Source organism: Mchenga conophoros, linkage group LG4, assembly GCF_057382185.1.
Source record: "Mchenga conophoros isolate Kocher_MC1m ecotype Shallow Benthic linkage group LG4, M_conophoros_male_GT1.1, whole genome shotgun sequence".
Taxonomy (NCBI): Eukaryota; Metazoa; Chordata; class Actinopteri; order Cichliformes; family Cichlidae; genus Mchenga; species Mchenga conophoros.
Genome location: NC_140529.1, coordinates 39,388,427 through 39,407,214, shown reverse-complemented (window position 1 = coordinate 39,407,214; position 18,788 = coordinate 39,388,427). Strand labels below are relative to the sequence as shown.

General features: G+C 43.7%; 1 protein-coding gene across 5 annotated transcripts in view; it reads right to left on the bottom strand.

The window, feature by feature from the left end:
- LOC146576844 (rho GTPase-activating protein 27-like) overlaps nt 1-18,693 on the bottom strand; it is a 39,506-nt gene extending 20,813 nt beyond the window's left edge. For 4 of the 5 annotated variants that reach the window (XM_085272388.1, XM_085272390.1, XM_085272392.1 and 1 more), the window contains exons 1-3: nt 18,625-18,693; nt 5,637-5,762; nt 4,319-5,268 (exon numbers count right to left, since the gene is read on the bottom strand). In XM_085272388.1, coding sequence (XP_085128514.1) covers nt 4,319-5,268; nt 5,637-5,667 — 981 coding nt within the window. In that variant the 5' untranslated portion in view covers nt 5,668-5,762; nt 18,625-18,693. Of the gene's footprint in view, nt 1-4,318; nt 5,269-5,636; nt 5,763-12,521; nt 12,616-18,624 lie in introns of those variants that run through there. The other variant, XM_085272389.1, reaches the window with a different exon arrangement.
- Nucleotides 18,694-18,788: the final 95 nt, after the last annotated feature.

Genomic DNA, 18,788 nt, shown 5'->3' with positions numbered 1-18,788 from the left:
TTGCACCCTGGTTGCAATTATGCAACACACATGGTCCTGCATACTACACTCTATTTCATACATAAGACACTTCGTTCAGAAAATGAAATTTCAGGGTGCCATTTGGAAAACACATGTATCCAAAATACAAAACACATCGGGTAATTGCAACCACTCAAATACACACCTGAAGGCACTTACTTGCAAAACTGAACACCAATTAGCCAACTACAAAAAGCCCTCAGTTTAGCCAAGAACTTTGCAAGCATGGATGGAGGGAGAGCAAGAGGAAGAGGAGGAGGAGGTCGAAGAGGCCATGCACGGACCCATATTTCTGATGATATAAGAGCAACTTTGGTGGACCATGTCATCAACCATGGCCTGACTATGAGGGAAGCTGGGCAGAGAGTCCACCCACATCTAAGCTGCTTCACAGTGGCATCTGTAATAAGAACATTCAGACTAGAAAGCAGGTCTGTCTTCACCTCTCTGCCTTCTACTCTACTCAGATGGTTTCATAGCACTGTTCTACAGTATATCATCATATCAAGTGTACAGGGTACTGCAGGGTGCTAATGCTGCTTTTGCAGCCAAAGTGGTAGTTTCTGTGAAACATAGCATGATTACTTATATTGAAGTACAGTGTTGTACAGTGGATGATACAGTGTATACAGTAAAGTACTGTAAGAAAATAAGCAAAGCCATGACAGTATGTGGTTGTATTTCTCTAGAACGACTCGAAGACCTTCTGGGGGAGGACGCCAACGCCTGTTCACACAACAGCAGGAACTTGCCGTTGTGGACCTAGTGAGGGCAGACAATGCTATGCGTCTCCACCAGCTACGAAAGCAAATACTTGCAGACAGGCAAGTGTTCAGCAACATAAACCATGTGAGCATCACCACCATCAGACGCATCTTGGGAAAACTCAGCATCACCATGAAGCAGCTCTACAGAGTCCCATTTGAGAGGACCAGTGACAGGGTCAAAGGACTTCGAGCTGAATATGTACGGGTACGTGTAACTGTCCTTTACATGACAATACAGTATTGGTGAAATCCAGCAGCAGCTGAATATGTACCATATCAGTACCACATGGATCCATCCTGAGAGCTACACAGGTACCTGTGTGATGGGTGAGGGTTCTGTATGTGTAGCACTGTAGTGCAGTGATATGTTCTCTTTGTTTTTCAGAGAATCTCGGCCATGGATGGAGCTGCACAGCCTCATGAATACATTTTCATTGATGAAGCTGGATTCGACCTGAGCAAAACAAGATGACGGGGTCGTAATGTAATTGGCCAAAGGGCAATTGTGCACGTCCCAGGGCAGCGTGGGGGAAATATCACATTATGTGCCGCCATAAGCCTTCGAGGGCTTCTGCATCATCATGCAACACTAGGTCCATACAATAGCCAACATATACTCACATTTCTAGATGCTCTCCATGATATAGTTGTACAGAACAGACCAGATCAGCCCAGGTTTGTGGTGATATGGGATCATGTCAGTTTCCATCGGCTGCTCTGCTCCAGGCCTGGTTCTCCAACCACAGTCAATTTGAAGTGGTATGCTTGCCCCCTTACTCACCATTTTTAAACCCTATAGAGGATTTTTTTAGGCTTGGAGATGGCGTGTATATGACCGCCAACCACATGCCCGCATGCCTCTTCTGCAGGCAATGGAACAGGCCTGCGGCGACATTCAGGTGACAGCAATCCATGGATGGTTTCGACATGCAGGAGGATATTTTCCCCGGTGCCCAGCGGGAGAGGACACTGCTTGCGATGTCGATGAGGTCCTGTGGCCAGACCCCAACAGACGGCGGGATCCATGAGCCCACGTATGCACAATTGTCATGATGTTTTGTGTTTACAGTATAGTTTTTTGGTTTTTTTGCATGATCTGAATTCATGGTACTGCAGTGGACAATACTGAGTAGGCCTATTTGCTTTTTTGGTTGTTTGTGTCTCCTGAAAATGTGCCTTCTGAATAAACAATGAAAATCAAAGACTGCAGTGTTTTATATAAAGTAGACTAGTGTGTCCCCTGATCTGTAAGTGTTTGCATGTGATGCAGGTATGTGTCATTTTGTCAACAGAGTTACATTTTGACAGAGGAATGTTAGGTTTTGAGAGCAGAGTTTCCATTTGGCACAGATGTGAACGGTATATTTCCCAGTGTTGTGTCATGTTTACTTGTGTTTAGAGTTTTGGCACAATGAGCGAAGTTTTGCAAAATGTGTTCAAGCAAAGGGCAAAAACTGTAATATCAGTTGAGCCGCCAGCTCATCTTTAAACCCAAGCAGCAGAAAAAAGTTCAAACTCTGAAAACTCAAAACGTTTGCTTTAAAGGCGACGCCCACACTTGATCTTCATCGTTACCTGCTGACATCAGAAAGCAATGCGAGGAGTCGGATGGTCACAGAGGTAAGAAGCAGCTGCTGCTCATCAAACACAGAAACTGACGGCGCTAACGTGACGTTGAACACGATTTGAACTCCCCTGAGGGTAATGACTAGGAGTGGGTATTGATTATCGATTTATCGATTAAAATCGATTCTAGCTTGGATTACGTGATACGATTCATTAAAATCCTGAATCGATTTTTAAATATAATTTTATTTTGCCCGAAACGCCAGAATCTCAGGTTAAACCTCACAAAATTTCAACAACCTGCAAACATTTAAAACAGTAACTGAGAGCAGGAACAGGCTTCTGCACAGAGACGTGAACACAAAGCTCGACCCGCCGACGCATCAGGATCATGTGACTTTCTCACCGACGATCTACTGCAGAATATTCTTATAAAATCTCAGGCCAGGAAAATCTTTTTCTGTTTTAACCTCACGTACTTTGACACAAAGGCCTCTGCTGTGATGCTCACACCGTTGATAAAGTCTCACAAGTGTCAGCTTTCTTTTAATAGATATAAAAAATGGAAATGCACTGATGCATGATCTGAATTATAATATTTCTGACTGAGGCAAAATTTCCCCGATTCAAATTGAATCGATTCTAGAAATCAGTGACGATACTCAGCCCTGGTTAAAACCTCAGAATCACTTCTTTTATTCCAGTATTTCCACCTTAAACCCGTCTCTGCATCTAATTTATTTATCTAATTTTTCTAACTTAAACCCTGAGTGTCCACAGCTCGTGTGCTCAGATCACAGCAGCTGGTCTACCTGCTCCATGACTGAAGAGCAGACACACCCACTTCATCACACACTCACTGTTGTAATTACACGTCAGCGAGGAGCTCACAGCCGGAGCGAGTGTCACGATAAGGAATGTTATTTTACTGTCACTGTGTTATCATTCATATGCACTGTCATTACAGAGCAAGCAGACTTTTACTAAGTAAAGCAGCTGAGCGATGCTGCAGCGTTCAGCGCTGTCGCCTCACAGCACCAAAGTCCGGGGTTCAACTCCAGTATCTGGGCGGTTTCCTCCAAACACGTGCAGTCAGTGTCTATGTGTTAGACTGGAGACCTGTCCAGGTGTACCTCTCACCCTGTGACAGCTGGGAGAGGCTCCACCCCCCTATCACTGAACTGGATAACCAAAAGAAAACGCATGGACGGATGATTAAAGCAGCTGAACGGCATGCTGGGTAGGAGGTGCTCTGTCTGCTGTAATGCAGCGTGATTTAACCTTGACTGAAGACTGTTTTCACCTGCAGGTGTCGCTGCAGCGTCATCCTCTCGCAGTTTCCTGTCCGACCCTGAACACATCCTGCCAGCTGTGACATCACTACAGACCCTGAACCGTGGAAAAGCTCCCCTCAGTAACCCTGCCCGCACAAATGTCTGCTCTCTGTAGGTTTTAAGCAACTTGAGTTCAATGAAATTATTTTATACAAATAATACAAAGTTAAACTACACAAATATTTAAAAAACAGTAAATTATTAAATTTAAAACCAAAAGAAAGAAACATTAAGATCACAACTAACAAAAGCAGTAAACAAAAAATAGTTTTAAACTAAATCTTTAAACTAAGTTTTCTTAAGCTTCAGTGGGTCTGGAGGTCAAAGGTCAGCAGTTTGTTTCTGGTATGCTGAGAATTAAAAGAGGAACTGGCCTTTTCTTTTCCTCCAAAACTTGTTTCCTGTGTGGAAACTGCAGGAAATGACACGCTGCACAGGACTTTTATTTTGGAGGACTCTGTAACATGTTGTTCTTTAACCATTCCTGAACACTTATTTTTGCCTTTGTGCCATTTTACCAATCATTTCAATAAAAGTAAAGTCCAGGTGTTGTAAAAAGATATTTGATTACATTAAAGTCAACAATCAGAGACTTTATCAAAGGGTCATTTTCATAGTCTGGGGACTTACCTGTGTGGGAGGTGGGGCTGGTGCAGCCTCAGGTGTTGCAGGCTCGACCTGTGCTGCAGGGCTCGCTCTCGCTCCGACCAGAGCCTCCAGGTCCAGGTTCAGGTCCTGGATGGACTCGTAGATGTGGTGTGAATCCTCGCCCTTCCCTGAGTCCCGCCCCTCCTCATCGCTCTCCTCCACGCTCTCCTCCACGTTTGCTTCTTCCTCTGCCAGCTCCTCCTCATCTGGCTCTATTGGAGACTCGTGGCCATCCGGACGTCCTGCTGGGGATGAGGACATGTTGTGGAGGCTGCTGTGGGGCGGGATCACTGGTGTCTCCACCCGGATGGGCTGGGCTTGGGGCCGGGGCACTGAGAGGGGGTCTGCCGGACTGAAGCTGGGAACGCGAGGTTTCCCGGCATCCCTGGCGTCCTCCACGTAGCCTGACAGGTGAGGCGGCTTCTTGCCATCGGCAGAGTTTGCAGTTCTGTTGTTTGCTGTTGACCCGGGCTCTGCAGGGCCAGCAGGGGCCCCAGGTAGCCGAGGTGCCACATCTTGGAAGTCCAGCGGGACGCCAAATGTAGACATCCGATTTTCATTTTTGTGGTGCCTTTTGACCGCATCGGGTGTGAGTCTGATGGTCATGTCATCACTTGGTTTGGTTCTGGACTCTTCTAGAGGCTTTGGGATGAGGACAGGCACCGCCACAGGGATTGGAGCCACGACAGGCAGCACCAGTTCGGGACTGGGAGGATCAGCAAAGTCCAGAGGAGACGGTAACTCCAACGGCAGCTCTTTGACATACTTGGCCGGAATGTAAAAGGGCTTGGAGCTGCGATCCTCCTGGACCTGCCACCAGTGGTTGTTGGTCTTCGCCAGGAGGATGTAGCGCTCATTGGGTTTGATTGTGACCAGCGCCCCATCCCGACCCTCGTACTCGTACCCAAATTCCACCAGAACCAGACCCAGACCTGAAAGAAAGGATCAGACAGAGGAACAGAAAAGTTTCAAGAAGCTGAATGTGATGACACAACGGGCCACAGATTTTAACCCAACCTTCTCAAAGCTGCTGTGTTCAGTTTTTGAGGTCAAAATGAGGTCCGGTTCACTTCCTGAAGCTATATGTAGTTTTAAAGAAGGCAGACGAGCTGGTCACGAGCAGGGAGATGGCAGTAATGTGAAGCACATGTGCTCATGAGCTGTGACTGTAAACATGCAGACGCGCCAGAGCAGCGCCATCGAACGCTCCTCTACAGCTTCATCAGGTCTTAATGTGGTGATTTCATCCAATCAGAGTCTAAATAAGCTGGAGTTCACCTGCAACAGTAGGGTGACTCACCTTTGCTCTGCAAGGAGGATGTTGCTGCCATTTTGACAACCCTGGGCTTTTCAGGCCCCGCCCCCTCGGGAAGATCTAATCTGAAGGTAACTGGTCAAAGATCACTCCTGATCCTACACCCCCGTCCTAAAGGAAAAAATAAACAAACACACAAAATAAAAACAATGCCTAGCAAACAGACAAAAATACAAACACACCTACACGAGTATTTTTGAACACGCAGCTGTTTCGTCTACGTAAACGGCGTTTCGAATCACTGAAAACAGAGTTTTTTCAAAACTCCTTTTTTGCGTTTACATGTGAACGAGTAATACAGAGTTGGTCACACAACGTCAAAGGTATGTGCCTTTTTTCACGTCACGCTGTGGCCACGTTTACATGAGATGAATTGCAGAATGACAGAGAGAGACAAAATACTGTTAATCTGACTGTCTGCAGGCTTTACACGCAGTTACTGTCCCTCCATTTACAAAGGCAGAGGCGTCATGGTGTCATTATTTTACCTGCAGTTGTTTTTTTCCTGTGTAATAATGTTCAACATTGCTGTCATACATTTTTCAAAAAATGCCTCTCTGTGCAAAATGGGTTTAAAAACATAAACAGCTGTGGGATCCTGTTTGTCTCTGATTCTGCAGGGAGACATACCTCAGCACCTGTGCAGGTGAAACCAAAGGGAAGATTTGCTTCACCATATTTTCTAGTCTCTAGTCAGTGATGCTTCAGCTCCTGCTTTGCGTTTGTGTGGGAGCCCGTGCTAGCAGTGCGTAAGTGCCCTTCCCCCTAACCCTATTCCTTTTTTTCCTTTTCATACTGCAGCGCCCCCCCTGCAAAGGCTCTGCGCCTAGGGGGCGGGCCCCACACTTTGGGAAGCTCTGCATTAACACATTTAACAGGAATTAATTATGATCACCAGAGCTTCCCAAAGTGTGGGGCCCGCCGCCTAGGGGGACGCAGAGCCATTGCCGGGGGGGTATGAAAAGGAAAAAATAAATAAGTAAACGCTTGGACACTGCTAGCACGGGGCTCCCACACAAACGCAAAGCAGGAGCTGAAGCATCGCTGAATATGTTTCCAAACCAACTTCATTTTAAGCCTAGAGAAGACTAGAAAATATGGTGAAGCAAATCTGCCCTTTGGTTTCACCTGCACAAGTGCCGAGGTAGGTCTCCCTGCAGGATTGGTTTTCCCTGCGTTGGGAGCAGCGCTGGGCTGTTCAAATCACGGACAAACAGGATCCCACATTCTTGATTTTTAGTTCACAAACACTTGTTGTAATGACTAACTACTCCTGACATTTTGGAGATGTTTGCTCTTTATACAGTAAAGTTTCATTCATTTCATTTATTTGTTCATTTTCAGGCACAACAAATACCTATATTGAACATAAAATACACAAAACAAAAAACAAAAATTGCCTGAAAAAGGAGTGGGACGAAGAAAACTTATTAAATCCCACCCCTATACTCACTCATCAACAAAAAAAAACAATAAACTTCCCGCAGCTACGCCCATCATTGCATACAGACCCATCAACAGCCCCGGGCACATACAAGCATCTAAGCGGCAGCTCGCAACCAACAATTAGAGCCTTCATAACTGAATACAGAATATATAAATTATAAATTGCATTACCACAGGTAACAGGCAGTAATAACTACAAGTAACAGACACACATACATATACATACATATATATCTACACACACATGTACATATATGTACATACATACGCACACTTTTTTATTTTGGAATCCATACCAGCAATGGTAAGAGGACAGACATTACAGAGCACACTAAAACCCATCATTGAGTATACTGTGACCAGACCAACTGTTTGTAGAGAAATTTAAATCTATGAATATTTTTGCATTGTTTCAATTGTAAACTCAGACTGTTCCAGATTCTCACACCACATACAGACACACAAAAGCCTTTACGGGTTGTTCGAGTTCTGGGTAATTTGAATTCTCCAAAGCCTCTCACATTATAAACCTTTTCTCGAATTTCAAATCTAGTTTGTAAATTTGCCGGTAAAAGTTTAGTAAAAGCTTTATACAAAATTATGGATGTATTGTAATTAACCAGATCCTGGAATTTAAGTAACTTTGCCTGAAGAAAGAATTTGTGAGTATGATCTAGATAACCAGCCTTGTGAATAATACGCAGTGCTCGTTTCTGTACTGTGACTCATGGATTAGTTGTATTTTTATATGTATTTCCCCACACTTCCACACAATATGTAAGATATGGAAGAACCAGGGTACAGTACAGAGTACGAAGTGCATCTTTATCAAGGAATTGTTTCACTTTGTTCAAAACTGCGAGGCTTCTGGAAATTTTGGTTTTTATGTGTCTGACGTGGGGTTTCCATGAAATTTTATTATCAATTACGACTCCCAAAAATTTGTTTTCACTCACGTTATCAATTGGTACACCTTCAGTGATAATTGGTAATTCTATATTATATTTTAAATTACCAAAAAACATTGCTTTAGTTTTATTTATATTTAATGATAATTTATTTATGTCCATCCATTTTTTTATTAATTTTAGCTCCCTGTTTACGGTCATTACAAGATCAGTATAATCATCGCTACTGAAAAATATGTTGGTGTCATCTGCGAACAGTATGAGTTTAAGTACTTGAGAAACATCAAAAATATCATTTATGTATACATTGAAAAGTTTTGGTCCCAACACTGACCCTTGGGGAACACCACATGTAATACCAAGTTTCTCTGAATGGTAATGCCCTATGCTAACATATTGTTCCCGACCTGTTAGGTAACTTTTTAACCAGTTACCAGCTTTCCCTCGAATACCATATCTTTCCAATTTATCCAGTAAAATTGAGTGATTGATTGTGTCGAAGGCCTTTTTGAGGTCAACAAAAATACCAACTGCATATTTATTTTTATCCAGTGTATCAGTAATTTCTTCTACTGCCTCAATTATCGCCATTGAAGTGGTTCTTTGCGTTCTGAAACCATACTGACCAACATTTATTATTTGATGTTTTTCAAGGAATTTTTCTAATCTTGAATTAAAAAGTTTTTCTAGAATTTTTGAGAATTGAGGCAGTAGAGAAATAGGCCTATAATTGGTAAAACTGTGTTTGTCATTACTTTTATATAGTGGTATTACTTTCGCAATTTTCATTTTTTTTGGAAAACAACCGGACTGAAATGATAAATTACAGATATATGTTAAGGGACTAGCAATATTCAGAATAACCTGTTTAATTACAGACATATTTATGTCATGATAATCCATTGAAGACTTACTTTTACATTTTAATGTGATATTTATTACTTCTTGCTCATTTGTAGCTGAGAGGAACAGTGAAAAGGGATTTGATTTTATATTACTGATATTTTCATTTTTATGACACGGGATGTCCGCTGCTAGTTCCGGGCCAACATTTATGAAGAATTTATTGAACCCATCGACAATATTACTCATGTTGTGATTTTCACCATTTGCATCAGTAAAATATTCAGGATATGATGTTCCAGAAGATCCTTGTTTAATTAAGTTGTTTAACACATCCCAAGTTCCTTTTATATTGTTTTTATTTTCATATAATCTTCTTCTATAATAAAGTTGTTTGCTCGTTCTTATAATATCAGTCAATTTATTTCTATATGCTTTATATCTTTGTTCCACTTCTTTTGTTTTTACTTTGATAAACTGTTTATACAGATTGTTTTTCTTTTTGCAAGCATTAATAATTCCTTTTGTGAGCCAAGGACTTTTTATCTTTTTTTTCTTTGTCATGTGTTCGTTTACAGGACAATGTTTATTGTACCACATAGTAAAAATATCTAGAAAATTATCATAAGCCTTGTCCACATCTGACTCTTCATACACCGAACTCCAATCTTGTTGTGCTAAATCGAAATTGAAGGCATGAATTGCTTCTTCATTTATTGTTCGCTTTTCTATCATGATCTTGGTATCTATTTTTTTTAAATCACAGTCACACAAAGTAAAAACTGGTAAGTGGTCAGTTTTTTTTCAAAAAGGTCTCAAAGACTTTAGAGTCAGACCTGTTACAGATCGTCAACTTTTCCTTAATGTCAGGTGTGTTTCCAGAACCACTAAAAACTGCTGTAATCAAACCTATACTGAAAAAGGACAATCTTGACAAGACACAAATGAACAACTACAGGCCGATCTCAAACCTCCCATTTTTAAGTAAGATCATTGAAAAAGCAGTTTCTCAACAGCTCAGTTACTTCTTAAAACAGAATAACTGCTACGATGCCTTCCAGTCAGGTTTTAGACAGAACCACAGCACTGAAACCGCTCTGACCAAAGTGTTCAATGACATATGTCTGAATACAGACAGTGGAAAAATGTCAGTCTTAGTTTTACTGGATCTCAGTGCAGCATTTGATACAGTTGACCACAACATATTACTCAAACGACTGGAGAACTGGACAGGTCTTTCAGGAACTGTACTAAACTGGTTCAAAACATACTTAGAAAACAGGAAATACTTTGTATCAATAGGTAACTTCACATCTGAGCAGACAAGTATCACATGTGGAGTTCCCCAAGGTTCCATCTTGGGACCCCTTCTGTTTAACATTTACATGCTCCCACTGGCACAGATTATAAACAACAACAAAATAAACTATCACAGCTATGCAGATGACACACAAATATATATCACAATGGCACCAGGAGACCGAGGCCCTGTACAGGCTCTTGGTAAATGCATTGAGGAAATCAATGACTGGTTGTGCCACAATTTTCTCCAGCTAAACAAAAACAAAACTGAGGTAATAGTCTTTGGCGCCAAAGAAAAACGATTACAGGTCACCAGAGAACTTCAATCTATACATCTAAAAACCACAAACCAGGCGAGAAATTTGGGTGTAGTGATGGATGCAGACCTAAACTTAGAAAAACACATTAAGACAATAACAAAGTCAGCTTACTATCACCTCAAGAATATATCAAGGATAAAAGATCTGATGTCTCAACAGGACCTGGAAAAACTAGTCCATGCATTCATCTTTAGTAGGCTTGATTACTGTAACAGCATCTTTACAGGTCTACCTAAAAAATCAGTCAGACAACTACAGCTCATTCAGAACTCTGCTGCTCGAGTCCTCACTAAGACCAAAACAGTGGACCACATCAGTCCAGCTCTGAGGTCCTTACACTGGCTGCCTGTCCGTCAGAGGATAGACTTTAACGTTCTGATGCTGGTCTATAAAGCTCTGAATGGTTTAGGACCAAAATACATCAATGACCTCCTGACCCAGTATGAACCTTCCAGATCCCTCAGGTCATCTGGATCCGGTCTTTTATCAGTTCCCAGAGTCAGAACCAGACACGGAGAAGCTGCATTCAGCTTTTATGCTCCTTATATCTGGAACAAACTCCCAGAAAGCCTCAGATCAGCTGAAACACTCAGTTTATTTAAATCCAGGTTGAAGACTCACCTGTTCTCAGCTGCATTTGAATAAAGCACCAAATCCACACTTTAAGCTTAAATTTCAAAACTTACATTTAACTACTGATTTTATCTACTGTTCTGATTTTATCTGTTTTGATTTTATATACTGTTTTGTTTGTTTGTTTGTTTGTTAGTTAGTTAGTTAGTTAGTTTATTTGCTTGTTTTAATCAATTTTAAATCATGCTTTTTATTTGTTTTTGTTTCTAATGTCTCTGTAAAGCACTTTGAATCACCTTGTTGTTGAATTGTGCTATACAAATAAACTTGCCTTGCCTTGCTTTGCCTTATATCACAGACAGCGGGATACAAATAACATCAGGCTGATCCTGCCACGATTTGTTCAAATCACAGACAAACAGGATCCCACAGCTGTTTATGTTTTTAAACCCATTTTGCACAGAGAGGCATTTTTTGAAAAATGTATTGACAGCAATGTTGAACATTATTACACAGGAAAAAACCAACCACACGTAAAATAATCCCACCGTGACGCCTCTGCCTTTGTAAATGGAGGGACAGTAACTGCGTGTAAAACCTGCAGACAGTCAGATTAACAGTATTTTGTCTCTATCTGCCATTCTGCAGTTCATCTCATGTAAACAATAACGTGGCCACAGCGTGACGTGAAAAAAGGCGCATACCTTTGACGTTGCGTGATGAACTCTGTATTACTCGTCCACACGTAAACGCAAAAAAGGAGTTTAAAAAAATTTCGGTGATTGGAAACACCGTTTACGTGGAAGAAAGGTCCAAACGCATAGAAACAGCTGCGTTTTCAAAAATACATGTGTAGGTGCGGACGTTGCATAAAAGAGTTACTAGTTTATTTTATTACTGCCTGTAATTTATTGCAGTTTACTTGTATTTGCTTAATTGTTTACTAAATGTTTGAGGTGTGAAATAAACTGCAATGGAGCAAAATATGGGCGTGTGTGGTTGGAGGATGTTTTGTGCGTGCGTGGGGGGGACGGACCATTTTTCTTGTAAAACAAAGCAAAAAAAGTTTGGGAACCACTGTGTTAGTGGATGAGAGCGGTGCAGAAACCAGGAGGCGTGCTGATTCAGTTGGTGTTCCTACTCAAAGCCTCTGTCTGATGACACCATCAGGTAGATGCTGGCGAGCTCGTGGAAACACCTGTATAACCCGTCTGTGGGCCTTTCTGTCTGATGAGCTGTGAGAGCTGAGCCAACTGTAGCACATCTACAAACCACAGTTTTGGGCGCCACCGCATTATATCAACATAGAACCGTAAGCTAACCCAGCAGACCTGCCTTTTCACTGCAGGCACAGCGAGAACATGGCCGCTGCTCACAGTCTTTGTCTTCTTAAGCACCCGAGGCTCACTTACACATTTCACGCTTTTCATCCAACATTCACACTGAAAAATGCATCAGAGAGCAACTTGGGTTCGTACCTTGCCCAAGGCTATCTGTCTTTCCTCCATGTCTGTAAGATTCTAGTTTCCCTGACTCACGTTTCTAACAGCTGTAGAACGAACGTCTCTGAATGAATGAAAGTCTCTAACACTGAGGAAAGGACAGACTGTCTTCATGGACTGAAAGCAGAGGAATGACAGTTATCAGCTCCTCTGCTTTCATGTCAGAACAGGTCAAAGTGAGGTCTGAACTCCTCCCACAGCCCCGAAGCAAAAACACTTCAGTCCACTTAACAAACATCACATTTATCTCCCAGCGCAGTGAAGGAGTTAACGCTGCTGTGTTTCATTAACCAAAGACAAACAGTTGGAACAAATCAATGGCTAAAATAGGTTAGCTCTGTTTCACACAGAGAGTCCGAGGAAGCAGACTGCAGGCTGAAGCCCGTCTGCTTTCAGTTTTTCAGTCCTTTGTGTGAAACCCTCACTGAACATTCAAGGTTTATTTTTCCTCATATCCGTGTAAACTACATAAAACTAACACACGAGGACAAAAACAGTGATGAAATGTATCGACACTTCAGTTAAAACGAGACGAAAACATTCTGGACAGATGAGATCCAATCAGAACTAATTAGGTTAACTAACATTAACTAATTAGGTTTATTTACTTTTCCGGCTCTTTGAAACGTCGGCAATAAGGTTTTTAAATGGACTCACAATGAGGTGGAGTTGTTGCTGCGAGTAACACAAAAGTACAAAGTTGCAAAAGCGAGTGAGAATTAAAGAATTTGAAGAAAAGCTCTCTGAAGCATGTACAGGCTGATATTAATCTTTAACAGGGCAGTCAAACAAAACAACTGCTGTATAATGTCCTCCGCTATCTTAGTTTAATTGGTCACATGACTGCATCACATGACTAAAATGTGAGACTCAGATTTAGCCATTCTTATATTTGCTTGTTCTTATGTTTTTGTATTTTTCCACACCTCCGTTGCTTGTGAAGCTCGCACACAAGAATTTCACTCGCGTGTTCTGTACCCGTGTACCTGCACATATGATGTGAAAATAAAAGTGATCTGATGTGTCATTGTTTTCAAAAAGTCTGCGGTTGCGCTGTCCGCACTGCGACACAAAAGAACAAACAGTTTTCAAATGTATGTGTTTTCGAGTGTGTTTTTCTTGAATGAAAAGGCCGTCTCAGTGTGGACGGGAGGGCAAAACAGAGAGAAAATTATGCGTTTTCAAACGAGAACGTATTAGTGCGGATGTAGCCTAAGTGTGCTGCAGTCTCCTGATGTTTAGTCGACAAGAAACCTGCTGTCAGAATTAACACTGCTTGAAAACTCGAGTCTATGCGGGCTGAACCCTCTGCTGAAGCCTCTGGTGGACAGTAGAGGGACTGCAGGGTTTGGTCAGTGCTCATTTTTCAACCTTGGGGTGGGGGGTGGTAGGTGCGACTAGAATGTACTGCACCAATAGGAGGAACAAAACTCAGGTGTGAAGCACATGCAAAGGCATTTGAGGTGATTGTGACTGAAATGATGAACCTGGACCTGCATCCTCAGCATCAAACATCGCCACACGCAGACAGAGCTGTGAATATTTGGACATACAGGACGTAGTTTTGTCCGTCCTGAAATCTGAGTCTGAGCTGAGGAGCACGCGCTGCATCACTACCCTGGTTAGAAGTTTGGCAGTTCACGTGCTCCCTGCCTGTTCCTTGAAGGGTCTCTGCACTCGAGCAGCACCTGAGTCTGTGTTTTGATTTAATTGGACAGAGAGAAGCAGGTGAACTGCAATGCAGCAGAGGTTATGTTGACTTGGACGCCTGTCCGAGATGTAACATGCCTCGTTCAGCCACTCAGAGGGAGTGCGAGGGATCTCCTGAGCTACAGCCACCCTGTCTGCAGTACGGGGCTATTTCCCTCCCAGCAGCCTCTGAGCCAGGCATTCGCTTAGAACAATAGCAGGAGGCTGATCTCAGGGCAGCTCTGTTTACACAGGGAAGCGCCTGCACTTCCTGTCTGCTGCAAGCCCCGCCCACACAGCGGCATTGACCTCACCCCTCAATGACATCACATAGCGGTGTGTTTCCTGTCTTTGTGAAGGAACAACAGTGTGTGTGTGCTCACAGAGCAGCGGGACAGCCAAACATTTTCTCTGGCCCAGAGCTTTCAGCAAACATCCAATCAGCTGCTCTTTCATCAATGGACCTGGAAGCGACTGGCCTCAAACCTGTGAACTCTGGGCTCCTGTTACCCTCCTGCTACCCCACTCTTTACCCTCCTGCTACCCCACTCTTTAGCCTGCTGCTACCCCACTCTTTACCCTCCTGCTACCCCACTCTTTACCCTCCTGCTACCCCACTCTTTAGCCTGCTGCTACCCCACTCTTTAGCCTGCTGCTACCCCACTCTTTAGCCTCCTGCTACCCCACTCTTTAGCCTGCTGCTACCCCACTCTTGACCCTCCTGCTACCCCACTCTTTACCCTCCTGCTACCCCACTCTTTAGCCTGCTGCTACCCCACTCTTTAGCCTGCTGCTACCCCACTCTTTAGCCTCCTGCTACCCCACTCTTTACCCTCCTGCTACCCCACTCTTTAGCCTGCTGCTACCCCACTCTTTAGCCTGCTGCTACCCCACTCTTTACCCTCCTGCTACCCCACTCTTTAGCCTGCTGCTACCACACTCTTTACCCTCCTGCTACCCCACTCTTTAGCCTGCTGCTACCCCACTCTTTAGCCTGCTGCTACCCCACTCTTTACCCTCCTGCTACCCCACTCTTTAGCCTGCTGCTACCCCACTCTTTACCCTGCTGCTACCCCACTCTTTACCCTGCTGCTACCCCACTCTTTAGGCTGCTGCTACCCCACTTTTTTCCCTCCTGCTACCCCACTCTTTACCCTGCTGCTACCCCACTCTTTACCCTGCTGCTACCCCACTCTTTACCTTGCTGCTACCCCACTTTTTTCCCTCCTGCTACCCCACTCTTTACCCTGCTGCTACCCCACTCTTTACCCTGCTGCTACCCCACTCTTTACCCTGCTGCTACCCCACTTTTTTCCCTCCTGCTACCCCACTCTTTACCCTGCTGCTACCCCACTCTTTACCCTGCTGCTACCCCACTCTTTACCCTGCTGCTACCCCACTTTTTTCCCTCCTGCTACCCCACTCTTTACCCTGCTGCTACCCCACTCTTTACCCTGCTGCTACCCCACTCTTTAGCCTGCTGCTACCCCACTTTTTTCCCTCCTGCTACCCCACTCTTTACCTTGCTGCTACCCCACTCTTTACCCTCCTGCTACCCCACTCTTTAGCCTGCTGCTACCCCACTCTTTAGCCTGCTGCTACCCCACTCTTTACCCTGCTGCTACCCCACTCTTTAGGCTGCTGCTACCCCACTTTTTACCCTCCTGCTACCCCACTCTTTAGGCTGCTGCTACCCCACTTTTTACCCTCCTGCTACCCCACTCTTTACCCTCCTGCTACCCCACTCTTTACCCTCCTGCTACCCCACTCTTTAGCCTGCTGCTACCCCACTCTTTAGGCTGCTGCTACCCCACTTTTTACCCTCCTGCTACCCCACTCTTTACCCTCCTGCTACCCCACTCTTTACCCTCCTGCTACCCCACTCTTTACCCTGCTGCTACCCCACTCTTTACCCTCCTGCTACCCCACTCTTTAGCCTGCTGCTACCCCACTCTTTGTACAGCAGTGGAGTATGTGACTGATGTCGTGCTGTTTTCAGTGGACCGTGTTGATTTCTAGAAGAAAATCATGATTACTGATTATTATTCCTCGTGAATCGTTAGTCCGTCCTTCTGGTTTTCAGTGATCTGAGGTTTTTTGATGTACAAAAACCATGAAGGAATTCACTCATTCATAAACAGGACCTTAAGAATCTTACCGTAATTTTGTTCATTTATTTATGACTTCAGTCATTTTTAATAATTATTATTGTTGTTTTTTTCTCCTGCTGTTTGTTTGTTGCCATTGCAAAGACAAATAAAGTTTTATTTTAGAAATCCATTGTTTTCTATTTAAACACCTGGGACAGGTGAGTTTCAGAGACGCTGGTATGTTGGAATGCTGCTGCCCCTCCCCCTCCTCGCACACTGTGATTGTGTCTCTGCCGCACCAGCAGGCTGGTATGTGACACACACACACACACACACACACACACACACACACACACACACACACACACACACACACACACACTGCTCTGTGTGACCACAGGAGCGAAGCATGTGAAAAAATAAACTGGAGGGTTTGTGGCGGGACACACCCTGTCCACCAATCAGAAAAGATAAAACATTTAAAGGAGAATCTGTGAGGGCCTCGTCAGCCATCCGTCAAGTGACATCATGCACCCAGCAGCCAATCCCAGGTCGCTTAATCTAAAGACCGTTCAACCTTTACCCCATGTGAGAGCGGGTGTGGTCACAGCACACAGAAATAAACGAGTCCAGGTCATAAATCTGTCTGCTGGCTCCGCCCACACGAGGCTGGAACCAAACCGACGCTGACAGGAATGCACAGAGTCACACACATAAGCATCGCACACTCTCAGCACAAACACACGGCTCTGACTGGCTGGCACCTGCCGCGCTCTCCTCGCACGCTGTTTCAAACCTTTCAAACTTCCTCTGTAACCTGATGCTCAGTGAGCCCGGTGAAAACAAATAGTCCCCACACACTAAAACACTGTGAGTGAGGGTTCAGGTTGAGCCCGGTTTATGCAGTTTGTGGAGAATACAGCACACAGCCCTGTGTCCAAACACAAACTAAACACATTTATCACTTATTATAACATTATTATAAACACATACTACAGTGGTAGGTTTATCTTATTATTGAGCTCTTATCTGTTCATGCAGATGTTCAGCTTCTGTTGTTTTCTGAAACATCTTAATGTAATAAACTGTATAAAAGCGAAATGCGTTCGCACCTTGTTAGCATACAGAATTATAACGTGCAGAGTTTTTACCTGATGAGGAACTCCAGCCTGCGGCGTGGAGTCATGTGACCCGCCTCTAAAAACTTCAGTGGAAGCAAATTCTTTTTTCTCTTATTCAAGTTCTTCTCGACATCGCACAAAACACACGATGAACATGTGTGATTTAAATATTTTAGCATTATTAAACATACAGAACACTGTTACATGTGGTTCTGTATGTTTCGTGTAAGATGTGTCCCTGTGTAATAACACAAAACGTGTCTAATAAGATTCAGATATAAAACATGTGCTGTGTTTCTGTCTGTGTGTGAGGAATGCAAGAGCACGTATCCAAACCCGGGTGAACCTTCTGCATGTTTACAGCCTGTCGAGGACTTTGACCACAACTTTGTAAAATGTGTTTAGCAGGTTGTTTTCAGAATAAAAGGCCTGGCTCCATTTCAGTGATGAAGGCCCTTCTTTCCTGTACCGAGCTCTTCCTTTGACTCTTTCTGTCTTTAGCTCTTCACTTGTGATTTGTGGCGATAAAACAGTCAAAAGGGAATATTTCCGAGGCCTGTGAATGTTTACCTCCAGGTTTGAGGTGTGCGTCGAACGACAACTTTTGGACCGTCCCATTTCTAAGTGTAACCACCACCAACAACAGAGTTTGCAGTTACAGTAAAACCTGTTCTTATGCCCGGCGGGTTTTCAGACACACTCTCACTACAGTTCTGTCATTTCTACAGATTTTTAATGAAGAGCGAAAAAAAACCCCTCAGTCTGAAATCAGGACACTGTGTCACACCCGGTCACACATACCAGCAACTGACACACACACACACACACACACACACAGTCACACACACACACACACACACCCACACACACACACAGTCACACACACACACACACACACAGTCACACACACACACACACACGCACTGAATCTAAAAACAGACTCATATTCCCCATAATGCAGGTGTGGGACCAGGACCCCGTGACATAGGGTTTACAAGTCCACTGGAAACGCTTTTATCTAGACAGACACAACAATACACAAAAATGTAACAAAGCAAATGTCTTCAACTACAACTGGGTACACACACACACACACACACACACACACACACACACACACACACACACACACACACACACACACACACACAGATAAATTGAGGGTTTGTTGTGTTTTACCTGCAGTAAAAGTCAGATCCAACCATCCTACTTCACTTTTTTCTCTTCTGATCTTGGAGGGGCTCAAACAGGTTTCTCTCTCTCTCTCTCTTTAGCTCCGCCCTCTCTGACCTGCCAGTCCTGGCTTGTCTTCTTTCCCCTCCTTTCCTGAGATTACATCCTGT